The 17,858-nt window shown below is 43.7% G+C and overlaps 1 protein-coding gene across 2 annotated transcripts in view; it reads left to right on the top strand.

Moving 5' to 3' along the window:
- Positions 1-919: 919 nt before the first annotated feature.
- The window catches only part of GAN (gigaxonin), a 56,394-nt gene continuing 39,455 nt past the window's right edge, over positions 920-17,858 (top strand). Inside the window, exon 1 of one of the 2 annotated variants that reach the window (XM_059667302.1) lies at positions 920-1,238. In XM_059667302.1, the coding sequence (XP_059523285.1) occupies positions 1,072-1,238 (167 nt within the window). In that variant the 5' untranslated portion in view covers positions 920-1,071. The remainder of the gene's footprint in view (positions 1,239-17,858) is intronic. The other variant, XM_059667303.1, reaches the window with a different exon arrangement.

The following is a 17,858-nucleotide window of genomic DNA, read 5'->3' as shown; positions in this document are numbered from 1 at the left end:
CAGGCAGTTTCTCAACCCAGAACATTATCCTGGACTCCCCTTCCCTCGCAATTCTGTCTACTCTTTGCAAGCCATCCACTGTTGTGCACCGCCATCATCAGCCTTCCTTCTAGGCCACCGTTCCCTTCCCTCAAGTACTGCAATATAGAAGCACCATTCTGCCTCTGGAACACACGATATCTCTCTCTCTCTCTCTCTCTCTCTCTCTCTCTCTCTCTCTCTCTCTCTCTCTCTCTCTCTCTCTCTCTCTCTCTCTCTCCTCTCTCTCCATGCAGCCGCGGAGTGATCACCACCCGCTCAAAGCCCTTTCCCGGTTCCTAACACCTGCAGGAACCAAGACCAACTCCCTTCCCACGGCCAAGGAGGCCCTGCAGAACGCAAGACCTGCCGCTTCCTTCTCCAGCTTCCTCTGCTACCTCTCCTCCCTAGGCCGCGACCTCATCGCTCTTTTCAGAGCCTGTGTTCTCGCGTCTCGGCTCTTACTTGGGAAGCGGCTTTTCTCTCAAACAGAATGAGAACTACACCTACTGCGTCCTTGCTCACAGGCTAGTCCACAACACTAAGAAGTCATCGTCTTCAGGCTGCAGACGGAGAGGTGAGGATGGCACCGTGCCCGTGGCCACAGCTAGAGCGCAGGAGCCGAGACCCGGGGGTCCAGAGGCCACCGGCTCCACCGCAGAGTCCCAGCCGGCCGCACAGCCCTCCGGCGCCGCAGCGATCCCGCCCGGCCGTGGACAGCCTCTGACAGCGCGGGGGCGGCACCCGAGGGCCCTACAGGGGAACAACGCTTCTGATTGGCTGCGGCGGGCAAGAGGGCGGGAGCAAGAGCGTGGGGGCGTCGCGGAAAAATGACGTAATTCCGCGGCTCCTTAAAGGTACCGGCCCCTCACACCGAGGATGGCGCAGGCGCGGTCCGAGGGCTCTCGCTTGTTCACGGATCACGGATACCCGGGCCGGACGGGCGCGCGCGCGCGGGCTGTGTAGACGGGAGCGCGCCGGACGCGGACAGCCCCAGGGGTCCGGCGAGGCGGCGTGGGGAGCAGGAGGGCCGGCTGACTAGCGGGCGCCGCGATGGCCGAGGGTAGCGCCGTGTGCGACCCTCAGCACGCCGCGCGCCTGCTGCGAGCGCTCAGCTCTTTCCGCGAGGAGTCCCGCTTCTGCGACGCGCACCTGGTCCTCGACGGGGAGGAGATCCCGGTGCAGAAGAACATCCTGGCGGCGGCCAGCCCGTACATCAGGTGAGGAGGGGGCCGGGCGCGGCTGCGCTGCCCGAGCCCGGGGGCGGGGCGGGGCCGGCCGGGCGTGGCTCCCGAGTCCCCCGGCCAGCCGCCTGGGTCCCTCCCGGCAGACACCCCTTCTGGGCCCCGGGACAGCTCCGGTGTCCTCGCCCACCCTCAGGCAGGGACCCTCGCGCCCCCCCCCCCCCGTAGATGACCTCGGACCCGGGCCGCAGTCCCTCGGCCCTCCTCCGATTCCCACGGCCCAGCGCTCGCCCGGGCCTCAGAACCCCGCAGGCGCCCAGACGCCGTCCCGGGACCCGGACCCGCGAGCAGAGCGGGGCCGCGCCCGCGAAGAGCCGCCCCTCGGCCGGGCCCAGCCCGCGGATCCCGGCTGAAGTTTGCCGGCGGCTCGCCTCCAAAGCGACGCGCAGCCGGCGGGGCCCGCGGCCGGCAGCGCCGCTCCCGCGCGGAGAAGCCAAACAAGCTCCACGCCGGGTGTGGGCTGAGCGAAACCCTCTGGTCCTGGCTCTTCTCCGCGGCTTGGCGATCCGACCGCCAGGGCTGAAGTTCTGTCCACTGTGTCTTTTCCGCGTCCTTGTGGGAACTCCGTTTAAAGGAAGGGCTGTCTGTCTGTGCGTTATAGACAAGTAAGCTGTAGGGAATTTTAAGACGACTGCAGTTCTCAGGATGCGGTTACAGCTCGAGGACCAAGCGATTTTAGCGACTCAGAAAGCATTTTAAAACTTCAGTGAAACAAAGCTTAACCTGACTTGCCATTCCAACTAACCTGGTTAAAGGTTGATGAGGTAGTGATTAACCAAGTGTGTCAGATCTTGCAGGGGGGGCGGGGGAGCTGTTTACTTTCTTACAGCAACTTTCTTGCAAACTAGGTTGCTCTTTTAATAAAAGAGAAAAAAAATGCTAAAAGCTGGAGAAACTTCCCAATAAGCTGGTTAAATATAGACCAATAGTAGAGAACTCAATAGAATTGACGAGTCAGAAAAAGCAAAAGGATGCGTACGGCATTCTTAGTGCTTTGCCTTAGCAGAACTCAGCATCCAAACTACATTTTAATCTTTGCATAAGGAGACATTTGTGCTAACTCACAAGCAGTTCAAATGCTCTTGTAACTTCTCAGGGCTCTTTTGTAAGTCAGTTTTCACTCTGTGATTTTAAAGCTGGGTTGTGGTGGGAGTCTTCGTTAGTAGGGTGTTTAGATTGCCGATATGACAACTCATAGCTGGCATTTCAGAGGTTTGAGCAATCATTCTCAAATTGGAATCAGTGGCCAGAGTCTTCCCGGTATCCGAAGTGTTCCCTGTTTGGGGAAATGCTTAGTAGAACAACTCTAGATGCATTATTGTTGTAGTTCTTTAAGTGGCATCCTGCCAGCTTAAAAGAAAATTGCAAATCCCCAAACACATGCTCTCTCTCCCCTTTTCATGTTTTCTTTTTCTCCATAGCACTTACCACTGTAATATAACCTATATTTTACTCCTTTACCTTGTTGTTCTTTCCCAACCACAATGTAAGTTCAGTGAGGCCAGGGGTTTTTCTTTTGTTCATTACTGTGTCCCTGGCAGCCAGAAAACAAGTGCCTAGTGGTTTAGCAAATGCGAAGGAGGGACTGCCTGCTTTTCTGCCACAGCCGATTGGACATTGGAAGGTTGGTCCTGTTACATTTCCACTTCAGATGCTCAGTTATCCCTGACTGAGAAGAGCATGCATGGGAGCTGCTTTCTCCCTCCAGCTTTTACTCTTGCAGCTGTGCGTTGTTGTAGATGACTTGATCTTGGCTTCAGCTCACTAGTCTGATAAGTGAGGGATACAATGTGTCTTCATCTCATTTAATCTTCGATCCATCCTGTGAAGGAATATGTAATAATGCTTTGAACATGGCACAGGTCTGTCCATAAGTCTATAAAAGGTGGTAGTATTCTCTGCTCTATCTGCTGAATTGTGAAAGCTGGGGTATCCACTTGTGACATGGTGGCACACAATGAGAATATTTAGTTATGTGAAATGCTATTTATTTAATACAGTAATTTAGGTATGAAATATTACTAATCAAAGTAGAGGAGCCGGAAAGGACTTCAGATGTCCAGTTCAATTCTGTTACTTTCCACAACAAGAAAATGGGGCTCAGTGGGCATCAGTGACTTGTCTTACGATGAGGTTATTGGTGCTTAATGGTTGAACTAAGATTAGATGCCAAGCTAATGACACCATGTCTCCTACTCATTTACTATACCAGCTTAGAGCATTACTTGTATTTACCTATTCTTTGTGTACACTCTACTACTTGCTGACATATACTGTGTTATGATTTCAAGTGCTTATCAAGTACTTTCATATACTGCCTCATTTTGATTTTCTTTTTTCTTTTTATGAATTTTAGAAGACGTTTATGAAAGCTGGGGACAGTGAAACAAGGAAGGACTGGGGAAATGAGCCTACGCTGCTCTGCTTTGGCTCATTAAGTCAGAGAAAAGGGCCTTGGGAACAGGTTCAGGGAGTTTGTCTGGGACAAATTGCTGCTGCCCATCATGGGGTCTGCAAGTTTAGGAGATGCATGCCTGTGGGGGAAAAAGGGTGAGGGGCAGCATGGGCGTGCTCTGGGGAAGAAGACCACACCTTGATTTTTATTTTCAGCCATCTTGTGCTGTAGGGAGGGCAGGTGGATATTTTTGAGGTTTTGCAGATAAACATGAATCAGTCAATGTATGTGTGTGTTTCAGTGACTAATTGCTCGAAGTTTATTTGGCTATTGAAGTGGTAGAATGTTCTTGGGGGGTCTTTTAAAATTATTAATCTCAAGGCCACTTAAAAGTAATTTGACTAATCTGTATTACTTAGGAACAAAGTGTTTAGTAATTTTACGATATTAACGATATTGGTGCTGGCCCCGCCCCCGCTTGTACCTGCTCACAGCACAGAGCAATTGGGGCCGGCGCCAACAGTGGGTGCAAGCGGGGCTGGTGCCATCAGCAGCTGCTGCCCCGATCGCCTCTCAGGAGCAGAAGGAAGTGGAGAAGCCCTCAGGGGAGATTGGGGACAGCAGCCACTGCTCGCACCTGCTGGCGGCACCAGGTGATCAGGACCCATGCCAGGTGCCTACAGTGGGTGCAAGCGGGCCGGTGCCGGCTGCTGACTCCGATTGCCTCTCAGAAGCAGGGAGAGGTGGAGAAGCCCTGAGGGGCGATCGGGGCTGGTAGCTGCCACTCATGCACCAGCTGATGGTGCTGAGTGATCAGGGCTGGCACCAGGCGCCAGAAGCAGGTGCAAGCAGTGGCTCCAGCGCAAGTAGCGGGTGCAAGTGGGGCCGGCACCAGCACCAGGTGTGAGTGCCAGGCGGGACCGTGGCACGCGGGAGCAAAGAATTTCCAGTAACCACCAGAGGCTTGCCCGCCTTGGTCTGCGGACCCTGCTTACCTGCTCTACTATCCCGCCATGGTCGACGTCTGCCATGTTCCATGCTCTGCCACCTGCTGCCAACACCCACCATGTTCCACGCATGCCCCCGGTGGTCAGCGCATGTCATAGTGATCGGTTGTTTGGTTGTTCCGCCATTTGGTCTATTTGCACATTAGTGTGTTATAGACATAGATATAGATATATAGAGATATAGATAGGTCTGTTTTGTTTGAACAGAACTTTAAAGAATTATATTGAAATAAAATGAATTTGTATATTCCAGAATTTGATGTTTCTTACTTTCCCTTTTGAAGCTTAAGCATTTAGGTCTGTGATATCATTAATGTATGGATTGGGTTTTCAAAAGTTTGCTAGTCTCCAAAGTTTTATAAAAATCTGAGTTTTGTTTAAAGTCTATAGTTAGCCTAGTTTTAGTAACTGTCATAAGCTTCTGAAGGTATATGGTTTGGAAACAATGTTGTATATTGCTTCTATATGCTCAACAAAAGGAACCAATCCAACTTTGTAAACTAGGAATTAAAGCAACTCATTTGCATACTTTCTACTTACTATAGAAAAGTCTTTTCACCTAACTTACTGGTTTAATCTTTTCCTGTGCTTTATCTTCAGTTTAGCATTTGCTTTTCCTCTTGATCATCTTAACAATCAAACCGCACTAGAAAGGCTTTTCTGTATAAAAGGAAAAAAACAGAAAATTCAACTTTAGCAACAGAACCCAATTGATAACCTGAAAAAAGGTTGTGTAGAGTATGTCATATAGCCTTAGGATACAGATGCTACGGGAAGTCAGGCAGGACCTTGTGTAGTCCATCATATCATGTAAGTGAGATGCTGTTTTCCCAACATGCCCACTTCCCAGCTTTTCCTCATTCTGATCTCTGAATGACATTTTCCTTTGATTTAATGGGAACTGATGTAGCTGATGACCTTTAAGAATGACGAAGTTGATTCATGGACCTAACGACCCACAGAATCTTTCCATTCTCAGCAACTCTGAGACCTTCTGGGAAAGGTTCCCCGAGGCTTACAGGAAATTTCCCTTTCTTCTGAATATTGCAAAGTTTGCTTTGCTCATGTCCGAGGCTCTTCTGCTCTGGCACAATCCCATAGATCTGATTTGGAGTTCAGACTCCTTTCTCTCGTGAGCTGTGGTTCTTGGGGAGTAATGTATGTGAAAGGATTTGAAAGTGGATTGCTTTGTGATTCTGCAGTAACATAGTGGCTCTGTGCAGGTTCCAACCCTGTTTTTGCTGTTGAGAATTTCAGTTTTTCTGGGAAATGTGTAGCTTTTAGTACTGGAGAGTAAAGGAGAGATCTCCTCTACTCCCAAGATCTTGGGATCCTTTGATGAGTCAGCCAACAACAAGAATGGCAATCCCCTCCCCCCCTCAAGGTTTTTATAGAAAGCTGTTCTGATGAGAGTGGAGGGGAGACATTGGGCCTAGAGTCCAACCTAAGTCATATTGGACAACTTTTCTGAGACTTAGTTTCCTCATGTGCAGAGTGAGGTTGGTTGGACAGGAATAGCAAAGCCCCTGTAAGTCTAAATTTTGTGGCTCTAGGCTATTTTTGTTGTGTTTTGTGTGTGTATGTTGTGTGGATGGGGTCTATTTCTGTTCATTTAAGCTTTGTTACATATTGTTTATTTAAGCTTTGTTATATATTGACAAATATGTAACAAATGTATCATTTAAGTTTTGTTATACATTGACATTAAAGCATTCCCTTTGCCCTGTCATGCAGGCCTTCTTTGTGGGGTACTCTGCTATATAAACCCAGCCCTGAAGAGTTGTTTTGTAACAAGCATTTATTTTATGCTGCTAATCTGGATGTGTTCCAGGGCCTATATTAAATATAAAGTTTGACTCATAGATGATGCTGATGAAACTACTTAAGGAGACTAATATGATCTCTCTAGGAGTCCAAGTTTCATAGTAACATAGAAATTAAAATCCTTTCTTTGGGTACCTGAAATCTGCCCTGTAGTTGATGGCATCAAGGTCCATTGGTATTGTACGCTGTGTGCAGGGCATGCTAGTACTCCCCAAGTCCCCTTTCTTCCACTTGTGCTTTGAGTTTAATGTCACCTTGTGTAGATAGCAGCTCCTGAATGATTGTCATAGGAATTTTTTAACAATACAGAAGGCTTTTATTTATGTCTTTTATACTTATCATGCCATGAATTCACAGGGAATGGGTTCCAGCAGCTCAGCTCCTTTCCACTGGTTCTCACAAAGTGTGCTTGTCTGGGTGGAGCAGTCTGGCGCTTCAGGTGAATCCAGGTACCTTTCTCTTTGGCTTCCTTCTTTTTCTGATCTTTCCCTTCACACGTTTCAGGAAATTATCTCAACTTTTAGAGGGCTTAATATGCTCAATAGGTACATTAATTCTCCAGGCAAGAATCTTGCCCTTAACTTGTTTGTTCACAACAGTGCCCACCACATGCTGGGTGACATTGTAGTCTCTTCCGGTTTTTCCATGGGAACATTTGTGGGCACTCCTTTTTGAACAGTGCCATTCCCTTGATGTCTACAATATCACCTTTCTTTTAGATTCCCATGCATGTAATCAAAGGAACAACTTCATGTTTTTTAAAAGGCCTAGTGACCATATAGTGGGTACCTCTCCTCTTTCTCTTGTGTTGGTCATTTTGGCGAATTACTGGAAGATGGTGGTTCCAGCCCAAAGGTCACTGTCAAGAGGATTTTGAATAGCTTGTAACTAAGTTTCTTAGTGCTCAAGGGTTCAGGTCGAAGCTCCAGGTTCTGAGACCCTTTCATTTGACTGGATAGTGAACACACAATACAATATACAGATCATGTATCATAGAAATGTACACTAAAAACCTATATGATCTTATTCAGTGTCATCCCATTAAATTTAATAAATAATAAAATAAATCGACTATACCTGTCTCTTGCTGTACTCTTAGGGTGATGGGAAATAAGTGGGGCCTGATTATCTTTTAATGGATCTGGGCCTTGTTTGTTTTTATCCACCTACTGCAAGGCATCCTTAACAACTGCTTAAAAAGATGAAATCTATCCTGAAGGGCTTACAATCTCATGGTTGAAAATTAGTTTTTCTCCTCCCCCCCTCCTTACCTTTTTTCTAGTATTTGCAATTGTGTTTGATTAAACCCTGTTCTTATGTGAGTTTTTCAAAAGTGATATTAAAGTATGTTCCCTTTCAGAAGATCAAAGAAGTATTCTCTCTGGGCTTCTAAGGAAACAAAGCACTTGTAAATTGGAGCTCTAAGTTTAATATAGGTTACTCATTTCAGCTTTAAATTACTTGTTTATTTACACAAGATTGTGGTGTCACTGTTCATAGCAGTAAATGCTCTAATTCTGGAGAGGTTTTTGGAAGGTTTAAAATGATGAAACAAATCAATAAAATTCTTGTTAGACTAACACACGATGAATCCAAAGAAGGAAGTGAATTTAACATAAAGTGAAGCATTGAATGTTTAGGTTTATTGAAAAATTTTTCTGAGGATTATTTTGAGTAATAATAATGTGATAAAAATAATACCTAGCTCTAATGAATACTAACTGGTAAGTCCTCACTCTTCTACCTGTGCCTTTACACTTCTACCTCTTCTTGAATCTGTATTTTCCCCTACAAGTCCTTTAAATGTTCTTAGAGTCATTTTTATTATGTATTTTAGAGAGTCAAGCAAAGTGCTTTTCCACATGGAAACGCTGGGTCTTTGGGTTTAGATTTGCGTTATGTAGACCAGCGGTCGCCGACCTGTGGTCCGTGGACCACTGGTGGTCTGTGAGGTCCGAAAGGTTGGCGACCACTGATGTAGACTAAGCATCCAGATTACATAACCACTTTATCCATTGTTTAAACTGTTTATCAGTTCAACTCATGATATCAAAGCGAGGCTTAAAATCTATTTATAATCCATAAAGGAGACATAATTAGGACAAATAAGGAGTCATTGGGCTTATGAGTACTATGCTTAAGTCCTTTAGGAAGCTGTATCAGCCTTCTGAAGGATACGGGTCTATCATTTTGTGTATTGAAGGTACAATAGAAATGAATAATTTGTAAGTTAGAATTCTAAGTTAAGGGTGGAGATGTAGGGCTGCAGGGTGTGACAAGGCTGTGGTTGCAGCCTTGAATTTGAGTGCTTCCCATGGTTTCTTTGCCTCCTAAAACACGATGAGTCCAAAGAAGGAAGGACATCAAAGGCTCAGGTAAAGGTGACAGTTGTAGCTCTATGTAGGGTAAAGGTCATGTGTCCACCTACCTAAATGCCCTTCAAGGCTCAGCTGTAGCTCTTGACCCCTTGTGCTCAGAAAGGCAGAGTGAAGTCCTCTTAAGTATTTATTGCCGAAGAGTGACTTAGCCATAAAATGATGATCTAATGTTTGCTCCTTCCATTTCTCTGTGGGAATACATTATAATATGTCTTACTCTATTGAGAAATATTAGAAATAGAAGACTTAGGGAAGATCTTGGTGAAATGTTTTGTTAGATAAAAGAGTTAGCCTTCAAGCAACAAAGCTTTGAAAAGCAGGGTATATCATAAATGGAAGATGGAAGGACAGGTTTTAAAAAATAGACTGTTGAATAAACCTTAACTGCATAATTTTGCTCATAGGCATTTTGTAATTCTCTCACTATTAAGTATTTCTGTATCTTTTTAGGAATGGTTTTAAAAACCATTTGATGCTTGTGATTTTTATCTTAACATGGTAAGGCGAGCAGAAATATTGTGAAACATAGTTTTATTTCAATCAATCCCTGAATTTGAGGGAACCTCACATTTAGGATGTGATATGTGGTTGGTTAGAGTCTCTTCTAGCATGTAGAGCACATTCTTCCATAGGGAGTAGCCAGAAGTTTGAGGAAAGTAGGATGGTGAAGAGTGGTGAGAATCCTTAGAAAGTTCATTGATAATTGTTTCCATTCTCCCCTTCCCATTGCCCACTTCTACTTCAGGGGTGGAATTGAAGGCCAGCAGGACCCGTGTCTTCTTGCATAGCCTTACATTTGGTTGGAAAAAGAAGCTTTCCACCAACATCCAGCTTTCCCCCTACACCAGCCGTGGGCAAACTACAGCCCGCGGGCCGGATTCGGCCCGTTTGAAATGAATAAAACTATTTAAAAAAACGACCGTACCCTTTTATGTAATGATGTTTACTTTGAATTTATATTAGTTCACACAAACACTCCATCCATGCTTTTGTTCCGGCCCTCCGGTCCAGTTTAAGAACCCATTGCGGCCCTCGAGTCAAAAAGTTTGCCCACCCCTGCCCTACACCAAAGCTAGCATGGGAAGTGCAGACTTACCTTAGCAGATTAGGAGTTTCCCTTTGGGTGTGGTTTGTTTGTTTGTTTGCTTGCTTGCTTGCTTCTTTATTTTCCTGCCTGGCCTGGGTGAGCAGAGCCACCTACTCTGTCCCCTGCGTGGAAATTATAATCCCTGTTGGCAGGGAGGGAGGGAAATTCTCATTTTTTTTTTATCACGCCTGCAGTGGGGCAGGAACAGAGTAGTTGTCTGCTTCCTTTGTTTACCCTCTTCTCTCAGATCGATGGGAAAGGGGTTTATGAAAACATTCCCCACTGTCGCAGCTGTTACTGCACTCTTTAGAAATGTCATCACTGCTCGTGGGAACGTGCTTACCATTAATAAATTACAGTTCAAGAATTGGCATTGTCTGAAAGTATCGAAGTGTGCTGTGTGTTAATTTATCACAGATGCATTTCCCAGTAAAGGTACCTTATGTAACTAATGTTGACTGGGGGCTTGATTATAGGTTTTCATTCATTCAACAAATACACAAGAGATACTCAGTATCAGCAGCAGTAGGTGCTAGAGAGACAGTGGTGACAAGAGACAGACGAGGAGTTTACATTTCAGTAGTTTGCGGAGAGTTATGATTTCATTTTCCTGCCTGTGTGCTGGCTGCCATTTGAGTGAGTATTCAGTGGTCTCCTACCAACAGTGTCAGAACTGAGGCCGTGGAGACCTAAGTCACTCAGCTTATTTCTTCTGCCTCTATGGGGCTAGGAAAGGAAATAAATATAAAACCAACGGTTTTTAAATTATTTTTGATGTTCACTCAATCTTTCATTACTGTATATCCTAGTCTTATGTAGTCATATCAGAATTTCAATGATGGGGGAAAGAAGAATAGATTAGTGTTATTTTTGGAGTAGACACTCTTAAAGTGTACTCTAAAAGTATATTTAAATGATTTTTCTGATCATTCACCACTATATTAGTAACCCCAACGAATCACATTTACAGAAATGACTTTAAAAAATATTTGTATTGATTTTTACAGGGAGAGGAGAGGGAGAAAAAGAGAGAGAGAAACATCCATTTGAGAGTGTAACATCAATCAGCTGCCTCCTGCAGTTTGGGGATTGAGCCGTATGCATGTGCCCTGAGTGGGAATCGAACTGGCCACCTTTCAATGCACGGGATGGGGACAACACTCAGCCAAATGAGCCACACTGGCCAGGGCTATAGAAACAACTTTTTAAAAGTAGAGAACAGAGGTTTCTTGATTAAGGTTCCCTAATATGCTCGTTCATTCACTAACCTTTCCTTGAGTGGTTATGTGTGGCACTGCCGTGCACTGGGCAGACAGCTTCGGCATGCATGGAATCCTGCTCTGGAGGCAGACAGTGGAGAAGTCTAGTTACAGGAGTGTGAGGAGTGGACATGGTTGCTGCTGTAGACTGGGTGAGGGGAGCACTGCTCAGAGGAAGATCTAAGGGAGGAGGAACAGAACTGGGCTGGGAAGGTGTGGGGGAGGCACAGGGAGGCATGACCGGATGGTGAGCAGTTGGTAGAGTGAGTGGCATGAAACAGGAGTAGAGGGGTGGGCAGGGTCCCAGAGTCCCGAGTTCAGGTTACAGTGCTCCCCAGTGAGATTTCAGCTTTTGCTGGAACATTTCCGAGTTGCTGAATGTGTATTGGGACCTGGTGGGATGTGGGAAAGGGACCCATATAAACCTTCCAACTTAGTTTAGTCTGCGTGAGAGTGTAAGTTTTTTTTTAAGGGTTATGGGTAGGTATTTCCGGGTTTTCAGAACAATATGTAGTCTTATTAGGAGGGTACTGCAGTCATTCGGACAGGAAATCAGGATGCCTTGGATGACGGTTTGTCAGTGGAGTTGGAGTGAAGTGACTGGATTATAGATGTTAGCAGTAGGACTTGTCAGTGAGAGAAAGGAAACACCAAGTTCTTCATCACCAGTAAGCAATGCTTATCATCACTTACTGGGAGTGTTAAACTAGGGACAGTGTAAAAGATATTCTGTGAAGTCCAGAACCTGTTCTTAAAGTTTAGAGCTTAATTGTGAAAAAACAAATTATGGAACAAAAGCTATTTTAATTGTATGGATAGTTCTAGCTATGGGAGTTCTGAGGAGGAAGAACTACTTGGGTGATTGCATAAGCTTTCCTGGAGGAAACAATTTGAACAAGACCTTGAGAGGAAGAGTAAGTGGTGGGGGGTAGATAAAGAGAAGGGCAAGGAGGATCATTCAGGTAGAACACAGGTGTAAGTAAGTGCAGGAACATAGGTGTATGCGCTCAGGGTAGTAGGTACACTGGACTGCACTACAGGCTTGCACAGGAATCGTGGGAAGTGTGTATGGGCGGGCAGGTAAGAACAGTATTCTAGAGCAGCGGTCAGCAACCGGTGGGCCGCAGACCACTGGTGGTCCATGAGGTCCAAAAGGTTGGCGACTGCTGTTCTAGAGTGCTGAGTTAACAGATTTTTATTCAGTTATTAAACAAAAGTGCTCTAATGTGAATGGAGCTCTATTTTAAGAAGGTAACTTGTTTGTTCTCAGGACTGGGAGGAGATGAGACTGGAGTTGCTAATTCAGATTAGCAGAGCATGGCAAAGTCCAATGGCTGATATCTAGGGTTAGGGAAGAAAGCTAGGGTCTGCTATTTGCATATGAGGAAGAAGGAAGAGATAACAGGTTTTGAACCTGGCTGCTTAAGGAAAGTGAGGAAGATAATCTGTCTTTGATGTGTTAAATTTGAGGTGACAATTGCTGTATAAACACCTTAATTATACTCTTCTAGTTCTTGAAAATTCTATGCAGTACTTCATGTATCTGTGAATATGTGTGTTTGTTTTTGCATGTTCTTCTTCTCTCTGCCTTTCTTGACCTCCTGTTCTTTTCTGGCATATCAATTTGTATTCATCCTTCAGGACCTTGCTCCAATATCCCTTCCTTTGTCACATTTGTCCAATTCTGTGAAACAATCACTCCCTCCCACAGGCTCCTTGAGTGGTTTGTGTACCTTCAGTGTGCCTTAGTGATCAGTCTTCTATTCAGGGAGGAGAAATAGAACAGACAGATGGCCTGGATGCTTTTAAAGCCCATCTTTTTATCTTAGGGCCAGAGGCACCAAATCCATTAGTGAAATTCTGTACATAAGAGAGTTGAGTTGACTGCCTTTTGCAAGTACTGATGAAGTATAAGATCAGAGTTCAGGATGCTATATGCACACTGCTTCTAAATAGGATCAGTCTTTTTGCTATAACATTTTAGTAGCTGAATATGTATTGAGGACTGGGGGAGAGGGACAAAATAATCCATCTAACAAGAGAGGGTTCACTTTGGGGCTATTTTAGATGGTACAGTCAGCTCCAACCAAGTCCATTTCTGGTGCCAAGAAACCGGAAGAAGAAGGGACCAAATTCTTTATTCAGAAGTAGTAGCTCCAGTGAGAGAGCTTTTGTTACAACACGACTAAAGAATTCATTGAGAAGCATTCATTCCCTTGACAACACTTTGGAAGGCACTTTCCAGCTTCAGGTTGTTTGGAGAAGTATATGACAGTAGATTATAAATTAAGGAGTGCCAGAAGCAAAAAGGTGGTTTTAAGATTGAGTTTAAAAATGCTAGCGTGAAGCTGAAGCAGGAGCTGCTCTCATTTATTAAAGGGAACCGAAAGGGGTGTGCTTCAGCTGTAGTTTTTGTTCTCCCTCTCCCCCCATTTTGGGGTTTTATTTTCCCTACTCCCACCTCTCCTTTTTTTAAAAAGAAACAAAGAGATAGTTTCTTAACCTTCACTTAATACTTTGATTTGAGCTGCTTTGAAAGGATAAATTCAAAGACAACAAAAAACTCATATAAATTCTTACTTTCTCTGTGAATTTATTCAGGAGCTCTACGTCCTCTGCCTGTGAAAGGGCCTGAACCTTTCTTATAACTCTCTACATTGGGAAAGAGAGAATGGAAAATGCGTAGAAATATGGACCTACTTCTGAAATATGCAACTTCTGTAGTAGTTCGTGCCATTTGTATAGAACAGCAAAAAGAACCAGATCAGCCAGTTTTTAATTAGAAGACTTATAAGAGTGCCCCCAAATGAAAGGGGCTTCGAGATGATCTTTTGCATGGAATCTAGGATTATAGAAGGAGCCTCCTTATAGAATCTGAAAAATCATACCTAAGTAAAAAAGCTGGAACTGTGTGACAGGTCGAGGCATGAATATCTTTCTTTTATGTCTATTTCCAAAAGGTCAGGGTGTGACCAGAACAAGGAACCAGGCTTGTTTCATTCTAGAAGAATTTTCTGCTTCACAAGTTGCTGCATCATGATTCTGTCTTTGAACTCATCTTAAAATTTTTAACATGCATTTTCAGACCTTGTCTTTCAAGACATAAAATTTATAGACTGCTTTACTATAAAAATTACAAGAACTAGATTTAAATTTTAAGGATCTATTTTTTTTACCAAAAAAAATTTATGGGAAATCACAGGAGAGTTCAATTATTTATGTCACCCAAAATTAATTCTGGTTCTGAACAGTGTACTTAATATATTGTTAGAGTTGTGATCTATATACACATTATGTTTTCACTTGAAGTCATTTCATATCCCTCTTGTATCTCAATGTAATGCCCATAATCATTTTTAATAGCTCTTTGTTATTACATCATATTGCTGTTCCATATAATTTGCTTCATCATTCCCCGGTTTGACATTTTAATTTCCAGTTCTCTTTTCTTCTGAAACAAATCAGAAAAAAACTTTGGGTATATTTTCTTTGTATTTTTGTGGGTGCCAGGAAACCGACTTTGGGGTCTGTGTCCCAGATACCTCTGTTTTTGAAGATAGAAACAGACTTCTTCTCATTATAAGAAATCAGATTATTGTCTAGAAAGACACATTATCATATAAAGGTTATAAGATGAGTGGCATCTGAAAAATCATATCTGAGTAGAAAATCTGGAATTTGCAGTGTGTATCTGATGTTTTTTCTCAGATCTCTCACCACTGCCTTGTCACTTTTGCAAGTGGTTTCTCAAAGTTGTTATTTTGCACATCTGTTGGGCTGGATTTTAAAATGTGTGTTTGCCATTGTAGAAACATTTAGAGCAGGGTTTGGCAAATTTGTTTGGTAAAGAGTCAGACATATTTTAAGCTTTCCAGGCCTCATGTGGTCTCCATCACACATTCTTTGTTTTGGTTTTAAAAACCTTTTACAAATATAAAAACCATTTTTAGCTCAAAGGTCATACAAAAACAGACTGTGGGTTGTAGTTTGTCCACCATTGATCTAGAGTATTAGATTTTAAAAATTTCGGTCTAAAAACTTTAACTCTGAAGATCAACTTTGATGCTGTTTAAATGTCATGTAATGATTTGCATGTCAGTCTTCTGTAGAGCAGGAAGTCGGGGCTACTTCTCCCTGACCCTCCCCCCACCCTACCTCCCAGCTCACCCACTCATATTCTCCCTTTTCTTTTAGGATGTTGTCCTGTTGTATATCCTCAGCCTTCTCTGGTGTTTTTTATTTTTTTTTCCCTTCTCTTCTGGCTCCTTTCTGTAGCATAAAAGTATGCTTAGGTCTTTTCCAGTGCCTGGCATATAGGAAATGTGCAAATGTTGAATAAATGCATCTGTTACAAGCAAGCAGCCTCTGTGTCCTCTCCTAAGTGCATGATTTCCTTCACTTTGCAAGCAAGATTCTTGAAAGAAATGTTTATCTTGTCCACAGTCTCACCTTTTTTTTCCCTTCACTTTGTACTTAGACTCCTAACTTATCACTCCATTAAAACTGTTCTTTAAAGTTTTGCTAAGTATGATCACCAAATCAAGTGAAAACTTTTAAGTATTTATCTTACTGGACCTGTCTACTATATTTGTCACTCTTGGTCCTTTTCTTGACACTTGGACTCTCAGGGCTTCTCTGACCTTTTGACCCATTTCCCCTACAGTCTGCTTTTTTCACTCTTCTTATCTGTCCCTAGACTCAGTGTGGCACAAGATTCTGTTCCCGCCCTCTACTCTCCATGACAATCTCATACACCCCAAAGCTGCCTCCACCTCCCCCTCTCTCCTGAGCCTTTAGCTCCAACTTGAGGCCCTGTGCACGAAAATTCGTGCAAGACTAAGCCTTCCTTCCCCCGGCTGCCGGCACTGGCTTCCCTCTGGCACCTGGGACCCGGGACCCGGGCTGCTTCCCTCTCTGGTCGCCGCTCCTGGCCCCCAGGCTGCTTTGCTCCGGCCCCGGCTTCTTCCGGAATGACACCCAGAAGGATGTTTGGTCTAATTAGCATATTACCCTTTTATTATTAGAGATAGCCCACTACACGACCACTCTAAACTCAGGCAGGCCCAGCTCCCTCTGCCCCCAAGAAGGTTGTTCTTCATTTACTGAGGAGGTAATATGCTACCACGCTCCCTAGGAGAAACATGGGATCCTTGGGAATGTCACCTCTTCCTCCATTCCTCAGCATCTCACTGTTGCCAATACCTATCATTCAACCTCTCAACTCTCTGGAATCTGTCTCTTCTTCATTGCCAGTGCTCACGTTCTAGCTTTTATTAGTTCTGAATTATGATAGGATAATACTGGTCGGTCTGCCTCCATGCTCAGTTCCACCCTGCTGCTGCCGGAGTGATGTTTCGAGAATGTAGTTAGATCATGCTTAAAACTAATGTCTTTGGAGACATGGTTGGAGAAATACACCACGAACCTGTAGTATTTGTGCCAGAAAGTAAGGAGGTGCTCGAAAGAAGATCAACATAGAAGCCAATCTTAAAGAACTACAAATGGCCACCCCTGCAATAATTTGAGCTAGAAAATGAGTATAAATAACATTCCAGCTCAGCCATCATGGCTCAGTGGTTGAGCATCAACCTATGAACCAGGAGGTCACAGTTCTATTCCCCATCAGGGCACATGCTCGGGCTGTGGGCTCAATCCCCAATGTGGGGCGTGCAGGAGGCAGCCAATGAATGATTCTCTCTCATCATTGATGTTTCTATCTCTCTCTCTCCCTCTTCCTTCCTCTCTGAAATCAATTATATATGTGTATGTGTATGTGTGTGTATATATATATATATATATATATATATATATATATCATTGCATTATAATCCATAGAATAAAATAAACACCCATGTATCTAGGGATAAGTAAATGAAAGATGAATAAAGAAATAAGTGGGGTTGAAGAGACAACTCTTACAGATGAATTTCAATTAATAAATGTAGAAGGAATAAGAGAACAGAAAATCATCCTTTGCACACCATAGTAATAACTGTAGACAGGATCCACCAGTGGATACTAAAATTAGGGGGCCAGAATGTGAGGAGAAAAAGGACATTTGTGTATTCTCAAATTATCTCCTTCAATATACTATTTATTTGTAACAAAGGGGGAAATTGTAAATTTCACTTTGTAGTGAAGAAACCCAACAGACAGCACCATAGCCAAGTGGCTGAGTTTAACATCACCAGTAATAATGCATATTGGCATCATGTTCTCCCTGATATGATGTGGAGGAGGGCATGACAACACTTCAATATTGTTTCTGCCAAAAATGCATCAGCTCAGTGTCATCATAAGTTATTAACAAACCCAAGTTGAGGGACTAAATAATTGACCATTATTCAACAAAGTGTCAAGGTCTTTGAAGTGAAAGATGAAGAAAGATTAAAGAAATATCACACCATAGAGACACAACAGCTAAAGGTAGTTTGGAACCCTAGATTGGATCCCAGAGCAGAGAAAGGACATTCTGGGGAAAACTAGTGAAATTTGAATAGTCCATAGTTTATTTAATAGTATTGCACCGGTCTTTATTTCTTAGTTTGATAATTGTACTATTTAAGGTTATTTAAGCTATTAACATTAGTAGAAGCTAGATGGGAGTATACAGGAACTCTAGTTCTTTAAAACTTTTGTGTAAGTC

Source organism: Myotis daubentonii, chromosome 15 (genome assembly GCF_963259705.1).
Source record: "Myotis daubentonii chromosome 15, mMyoDau2.1, whole genome shotgun sequence".
NCBI lineage: Eukaryota > Metazoa > Chordata > Mammalia > Chiroptera > Vespertilionidae > Myotis > Myotis daubentonii.
This window is presented reverse-complemented; position numbering and strand designations above follow the sequence as displayed.